Source organism: Cygnus olor, chromosome 11 (assembly GCF_009769625.2).
Source record: "Cygnus olor isolate bCygOlo1 chromosome 11, bCygOlo1.pri.v2, whole genome shotgun sequence".
Classification (NCBI taxonomy): domain Eukaryota; kingdom Metazoa; phylum Chordata; class Aves; order Anseriformes; family Anatidae; genus Cygnus; species Cygnus olor.
The window spans coordinates 12,993,129-13,001,107 of NC_049179.1; the positions used below are offsets into that span (position 1 = coordinate 12,993,129).

The 7,979-nt window shown below is 46.3% G+C and overlaps 1 protein-coding gene across 1 annotated transcript; it reads right to left on the reverse strand.

Annotated features, from left to right (window-relative positions):
- Positions 1 to 4,934: 4,934 nt before the first annotated feature.
- Positions 4,935 to 7,968, reverse strand: TLNRD1 (talin rod domain containing 1). The gene has a single exon (XM_040569487.1). It carries the CDS (start codon positions 6,790 to 6,792, stop codon positions 5,722 to 5,724), a length of 1,071 nt encoding a protein of 356 aa, XP_040425421.1. The 5' UTR covers positions 6,793 to 7,968; the 3' UTR covers positions 4,935 to 5,721.
- Between the last annotated feature and the right edge of the window lie 11 nt (positions 7,969 to 7,979).

Below are 7,979 nucleotides of genomic sequence, written 5' to 3' on the forward strand. Positions count from 1 at the left end.
CTCAAACTAATTTGATTTTAAAACTTAAGTTAAGCAAGTTATTAGTAATCACTTTACACGTATTTCTTTATTTTGTTGGGGAAGGAAGGGAGGGAGAAGAGAAAAAAATCAAGCTATTTAGCTTTCCAACTATTTAACATAAAACCCAAAAGAGCTCCATCTGGCAACCAGCAGGATTTCTAAATAATCTAAATAGTATCTACATAAGAACCAGGCTGTCTATAGTAAGACAACTTCGACTTTTACAGGCACAAGAAGCCTTTATTAACATAAAAGGAAATTATAAAAAATTAAGTTAGAACAGGAACAAGAGTCTGGCAAACTGACAGAAGACCCCAGGAATCTCTGGATTAATCTTGAAATGCTGCTTTTGCCTTTGTTGGCATATAGCACCATACACTGTGTGGTTTAAAAAACAAACAAAGCAAAAAAAAACCCTTAGGTTCAAAGGACTGTAGTACAATAAAACCAGTTCCAAGAAAAGATTCAGATTCATTAAAATCAATATATGTAATTCCTCACTTTGCAACATGAGAAGACCCCTGATGTTTTAACATCGTGGAAAATATTAATATTTAATTACAGACTTAACTGAGTCATGGATGAGGCCCCGTTTCCACAGCCATCCTTCTTCATTAAGAAAATAGTTTATAATGCCACTAATTCTGTCAGTTAAATATACCTTTGAATAACTTTTTATATAAAATTTTGATAATTCGTAATTTCCAAGTAAATAAACACCTCCCCATATTTAATTTTCCAGGTTATCCATAGGAAGGAAATGGCCTTCCACTTCATACCTAGCCTGCCTGGGTTTTGCCGTGTGTGTGTGAATGCTCCAAGCCTGATGGTGTTTTGGTGTCTTACACAAGCTGTTAATGGTCAGGATGCCACTTTCAAGCTGCCACTGGGATTTTTCTGTCAGTGTCCTGGACAAGAGCCAAAGAACAACACCAGTGGGCCCAAAAAAAACCCCATGTTGTGCTGATCCTGTGAGGATGGGGCAGCCTTGAAGCTCCGCGCTTCCTGTAGCTCTCCTGGGTTCCAGGAAGGGAATTTCTATCTTTATCACTGCCCATCTGGCACCTCTCGCAGGCAGCAAGAACAAAGAGTTGGAGTTAAACGTTCTGGTCCCTACCATCTGCTTCTGCTCGTAAAGTCTACAAGGAGCCTGATAGGGAGAGGAAACAAAAAAACCACCTTCATCTCCCACCAAACTGCTCTGGCAAGTACCTATTTTTGCCTGTACTTCTCAAGGCAGCCCTAAAGGCCCTTGGTTCCCTACAGCAGTACAGCTGCTTGACACAGAGCATCCCAAATGCTGCCAGCCCAACATCTCCATTCACAAACATCTAACAGCCCGGAAAGAAAGGTTGCGTTGTTTGAGATCTGGTTTACTGGATCAGCCTCTGTTCTATCTAGAATAGGAAAATTCCTGTGGGAGGTATTACCCTACAGATTTTCTCTGGTTCCACCTCCTTTCCCATCAGCCACATCCCCTCTTGCTGCAAGGCTGCATACACCATGTGTTGGCTCGACCCCTTCTGTCTCTGACAGAAGTTTGGCCAAAAAGAGCAGATTTTCTGCTACTTTGATCATTTCCTGTGGTAAAAAAGTGAAGGGAATTATCTGACCCATGGTCTTTTTTTTCTTAGTTTTGAAAAATAACAAGGATTTACATTTGCAAATTCCCTTAAATAGCATACTTGCTTTTCAATAGCGTTTTGCTGCTAGTTTATTGGTTGTCTTACAGAGCTTTTAACTTTACTTTTTTTTTTTTTAGAATCAGAAAACACATTGCTCTGTCAAATTCTGCAATCAACTGCTATATTTAATTAATACAGAACTTCATTATGGTGATGAAGCAACCAAAAGGTAGTATCAAATTCACAAGCAATGCAAAAGTGGCAGCTTCTACCCTGTTAAAAATTCTCACATTTACAAAAAGGAGCTTAATTCTCTTTTGGTGGGGATAGTGTTATTTTTGGCTACAAACATGCATTGCATAATGTACTTAGAAATAAGTTAACCCTTTTATTAAATACACTATTAGAATAGATCCATGATGTGTGTGACATAAGCAGCCTGAAATACTAAGTTTTCCCTCATCCGTGAGAGAAACTTTGGAACCAAGGTTCTCTCTGGAAGGTTCCTGTTCAAAAAACAGGTCTAATGCTTGTCTAACCCTATGTTGAAATAGTGACATGACCTGTTTACCCAAATGGTGTAAGCATTTGGGCAACATGGACCTCAAGTATGAAGCCAAGTGATAATCAGTGACCATTAGGCAGCCTGAAACTGCAACCTGGAAACAAGTCCTTTAGGTATATTTTTTCTGTCCCAGAAAATACAAAGTAAAAGAACAATACAAATATACCCAGTGAAATAACCTTATATCAGAATTAATATTCTATAGGAATACATTCCAAAGCAATTATCACAATGTACATCGTCTTTATAAATAATTTTCCTGTTAACCATTTACTCAGAGTGCATATAAACAGCTGTTTGTATCAAAAGCCCTTTTTTTGAACTTTGCTAGGTTCGTAATACATACAGTACAGATTTTGACAGATAATCCCTTGAGCTGAGGCCAGAGGAGTGCATGGCTACCTTTGCTATCAGTGGAAGTTCTACTGTGGAAAGAAATGATGAAGGTATGTACTTATATACTTCAAAATATTATCAGAAAGAGGGAGGAATCTGCAGTATCCTTGTTAAAAACTGGAATTGTACTGAACCACAACAAAATTGGTGCTATCATTAATAATATATTACCCTTCATACACAGAGGTAATAAGGAGGCTGCACTGTGATCCATATAACCTCATTAATAATGTATAAATGAATCAAAAAGAATCTAATTAGTTCAGCAGTGCCAAAAATTATCAAGTAGAAACATCAAAAGAGCCGGTGGGACTTTTTTTTTCTGTCAGAGATGCTGCAGAGCTGCCCTTCGGAATCCTCTGGTCTGTATCTGGAAGCAGGGCTTGCAAATGTAGGTCGCGGTGACTCCAACGGGCTAGAGCCGGGCGATGGGCAGCACCGTCTCCCCATGTCCCGCACGAACTCCTGCACCACCTAGAATCTATGCAGAGGAAGGGTGGAGCCAGTTCCTCACCTCCTTTCTGCAGCCGCAGAAGATAGCACGTCCTGAAAGCATTATGTTTGCTACAACCCCTTTTTCCTCCTTCCCCTCAAGTGCAACTGCGGAAGAGAAGGAAGGGCGGACTGGGGCAGCATCTCGGCTTCCACGGAGACATGCTAGAAGAGATACAAAGGAGAGCTGAGCAGACAGCCGCAAGCACGTAAGAGGTACAGGACCTCCCTGTAGATGGCCTTGGCTTCCTGCAAATCCCTTGGGAGCCCTACAGCTGTTCCTGCCATCTAGCTAGGAAAACGTGAGTGCATGCACACACAAGTCTCTGAGGAAATACCTGTGGAGGTTTCTTCCACTGGATAGCCCAGCAAACAGGATCATCTAAGTCAAAGTTAGAACAGTATCTATCTGTACCTGTGTGGGTATACACATATATAAAAATACTCACGCATCTGTCTATATCTATACATAAAAGTGAGAGAACTTTTATACCCTACTGCATCCTCTGCAGCATGTAGTGATAGTGTTATATTGCAGCAGAGATGTAGTGAAAAAACCATACCCAGGGGAACGTAGCTTGGATGGATTTTTCACAAAGAAAAGTGCTAATTGTACAATTCACTGAAGTAAAAAGAATAAATGGACCTAAGAATAAACAAGTGGGGTCTACTATACTGATCTTCTTTTCTGACCCTGAAGATACAGATACATAAACTTAGCTTGGACCTCCTTTGACAGGATGTATTTGTGCACTACACAGTCATGTTTTACTCATGTTTGAAATTAAGTAAAAGCACCATATGCAAGACAAACAATAACGCTATAAAAGGAAGGCCTTTCACTACTCTGGGACTGTTCTATATCCACAACCAGAAGACTCACTTCTTCAAAGAAACAGATAGGACAATGGTTGTACAGTAAGGGTTTAAAACACAGCAACAACATTTTTAGGTACATTTTCCAATAGCTTTCAACAGTGTTCGATTTGCAGACCTGTAAGAAAAAAATACAGTTATGCAATGTAGCTGTGCAGACAAATGAGGCCTCCTTGCCAAAAGACTTGCTTTTCTTGTTTACCTTTCATGGAACATATAGAAGGCAATGGATCCCACAAGTCCACCAAGATCAGGCTGAAAAAAATCCCTGCAGTTACGGGAATTAGTGTGGTGTTCCCTTAGGTCCCCTCACAGCTCCCAAGGAATTCGACTGGAGCTGAACTGGGCCTCAAAGTTAGCTAACTTTTCACAGTATCTGCAACATCACACTCCATGTGCTTTGACAGAAACCTGTACTGCGGAGCTCCAACACAAACCTCTGAGTAAATCAGAGTGCCCAGTCCAGCACGCCTTCACGCTCCTAAGCAGACACAAAGAATAAGCTGGGCTATCCAACAGGGTAAAGTTTTTCAAGAAGTCCTTAATAAATTAAAATGAAAATTCACAAGCTTAATGCACGTGGCCCACAACATCTGCAAGTTAAAATACACAAACTGCTCAAAGATTACACAGAATGCTAATAACGACAAACAAAGCCAGCCTATGCCATGCCGCAGCAACTGCAGATACAGAAACCCCAGCGCATCCAGCACTGTCCAGCTTTCCACAAATACAATTAAAGAGTATCTCTATCAGAGGCGTCCGTCCCAAGGAGGAGGGGTGGTACCAGGGGAGGGACAGTAGTTATGAAAATAAAAGAACTGCATTGAAGCCTGTATGCTGCTGTCTAGAACTACAGTTACATTTGTACCACCCATTCCCTGGGGAAAATGACATACAATGCAAACAGGCCTGGTTGTTCAATTATTCAAGTATTAAGAGATTCACAGAAAGACATCTGAGAAACATAACATTTTAATAGATGAAATAAATACTCCAGTACATGCAAGATAAAAACTGACATTGGAAAAAAAATTAAAAATCACTTTTGTTATAGTGTAATTTTTTGTTTGTTTGTTTAAACACTCACAGTAGCTTTTCCCCCAGTTTGGAAATCAACACATGGAAAACAAAATCACAACCTCCAGTCCTTCCACTCCTACACACCAAATGCACTTCTAACCTAACACTTGATGCAAAATAAAAAAAGTCATACAAAACAAAAACAAATAAAATAGTAGCTACATCCATCATCTATGTGGTGGTGGTTTTTTTTCATTTTTTAAATGAGTGAGAACTGAGGTAACCTTTTTCCTGAACAACCAAACAGTAAAATTTAGAAGGGAAATTTCGGAAGACAAGACAAGACAAACTTTAAAAACCGCACCCAGCGCGATTAAAGCTATTTTTTTCTCCTTTTTTTTTTTTTTTTTTTAAGATACCCCCACCTCCCCAAATATAAAACTTTTAAACAGTTGCTGTTACCATTTGTGTGAAGACCATGTTGAATAAAGGAACATTTATCTGCAGATACTTCCTTGACTTCAAAGTAAAATAAAAAGAAGCCAAAACCGGCTACCTTTGTTAGTACGTATAGTTTGAACATGCTGTTCTGCTTCTTCACCACATGAAATCAAAGGATTGGGCTCATCCAAGTAAATTCTTTGGTATACAAAAAAAGGGGTGAGGAGGTGGGCTATTATTTTCCTTTAGCAATGACTGGGATCTAAACAGAAGGTGTGGGGGTTAATTCACAGAATTGGAGTTCACTGGCGGTAAAGTCCTGGGTGAAGATCTTTCTCTTAGTGCCTGAGATAACAGGTTGCAACCATCCGAGACGGCGCAAGCTGAGTTCCTCAACCTTTCCCTGTAATCGCTCATTTTGGTGCTACTTTCGGGGTGTTGGGCTATATCCCTGAGGCATTGGGTCAGGAGCACACAAGCAGATACCACGCTCATGGCTCCTCCTAGGATAGCAGTTTGCACAGCTTTGCCCTCTGGATTAATGGTGGCAGCTTTACCCAAAAACTGGGGCTCAGTGGCAAAGCCCACCAGAGCATAGACAGACTGCACCAAAGGTCCACTGAACAAGACGCAGCGGTTCCTGGTCAGCTCGCTGGGTGAAGTCTTGACCTCCTTGACACACGCCAAGAGGGCGGAGGCGCTGGTGCTCATACATTTGACACTGAGTTTGAACTGCTCCTTCGCAAATTTATCCTTGGATTTCTCACTGGCCAGCACGCAGGCGTCTGTCAGGAATTTCAAGTTCTTGGACATGTTCTGGGAAACCTCCAGCAGGAGCTGAGGGCTCATATCTGCCAGAGGGGTGGTCTTCAAGACCCCACAGCCGTGCTCCACCTCATGCCTACATCGGGTCACCTTGTAGCGATCCACCAAGCCAGGCATGGCAGGCTGGGCCCCCGGAGTCTCCACTGCAGCCAGGTAGGCAGCATGGGCAGAGCATTCCGTCAGGGAGACCACCAGCTCCCCCATCTCCATCAGGCTTTCCCCCACCTCCCCGAAGCGTCCCATATTGAGCTGGCTCTGGACGTCGTGGGTCAAGATGGAAAGTCCTTTGGTCCTGGCAATGATCGTGTCCCTGCACTTCTCGAAGGACTCACCGAAGACAGACAAGCTCTCGGTGTTCACCGGCCTGGTCTCGCTCGACAGCAGCAGCAGATCGGCCACCAGTTGCATCTTGATCTTGCAGTGGTCGCAGATAGAGATGAGCTTCTTCCTCTGCACGGAGCCGCTGCTGGGGACGCCGCCGCCGCCGGACACCTCGCTGCTGGACTTGCCAGAGCCGCCGCTAGCCATAGCGCCGGGGGGGCACTCGCATGCCGCTCGCTACCCCACTGCCACCGCCTCTGCCTCCGCCGCCCGAGCAGTCCCGACTGAGCCCGGCAGGATCGCTCTGCCTTTTCCGCAACATCATTCCATTAATCGCCGGGAGGCGAGGGCAGGCTGCTGCGGGGGGCGAGCTCCGCCGGGGCTCCCGCACCGCTCCGGCGCCAGCCTCCGCTCCTACGACGCTCCAGCGGCGGCTCGGCGCTCGCCGGGACCCCCGGGGCCCCGCTCGGGCATGGCGCGGCTAGTTTATTAGCGCTGTTATTATTTTCCCCCTCCTGCTTGCACTTCCCTCGCTTTCCACCGCGGAGGGGGGAATCCCGGCGCGAAGTTCCCTCCTTTAGGAGCACCTCGGAGGAGCGGGGGAGCCGCGGGGAGTCGGGGCGAGGGCACAGCCCCCCGGGTGGCCGCCGTGCCCGGGCTCCCGAGGCGGGCGAGCGGCAGCCGGGAGCGGCTCGCAAGGGCCGGAGGGGCGGCGGCTGCGCACCATGTGCCGCCCCCGGCGGCCCCGCGCCGCCGGCTCGCAGGAAGCGGCGCGGAGGGTGTGGCTGCCGGGGAGGGGAAGGGAGAAGGGAAAGGGAAAAGGGAGGGAGAGGAGGGGAGAGGGAACCGGAGGGGTTAAGACCGCGGGAAGGGATGGGAGGGGGGAGGAATTAAATTAAAAAAAAAAAAAAAAAAAAAAGAGAGCCACCGGATCCGGGTGCTGGGGGGAGCGGAGGGCGGGATCCGTTCGCCTTCCTCCTGCGGCTGCCTCACTCCTTCCTGCCTCGAGCGTTCACGCGGCCGCCGCCAGCTCGCTCCCCGCCGCGGTCCATGCCCGCTTCGGCCCCGGGCCCCGCCGACTGGGCGCCGCCGCCCCGAGTTAGGCTCTTCCCGCAAACAAGGGCGGGGGCTCCGGGCTGCAGCCGCGGATGCCGCAACCCGCCCGGCCTGGCGCTGCTCCTGCCATGTTCTGTAGCCGAGTCGCCAACTCCCGAGGAAGAAGGAAAAAAAAAAAAATGCGGAGAGGGGAGGGGAAGATCTTCTTTTAAATTCCCTTTCTCAGGCTTTGAGACAAACTATTGGGAAGAGGCGGCTGCCGCGGGTCTGCCAGCCAGACGCTGCATGGCTCTGAGGGAGGCTCCCCCCCCCCTCCCCGTTGCCTTTGCTGTAACCTC

Coding starts and splice junctions, on each gene's coding strand:
- TLNRD1 (XM_040569487.1), bottom strand. CDS start 6,792: ATGGCTAGCGGCGGCTCTGGCAAGTCCAGCAGCGAGGTGTCCGGCGGC.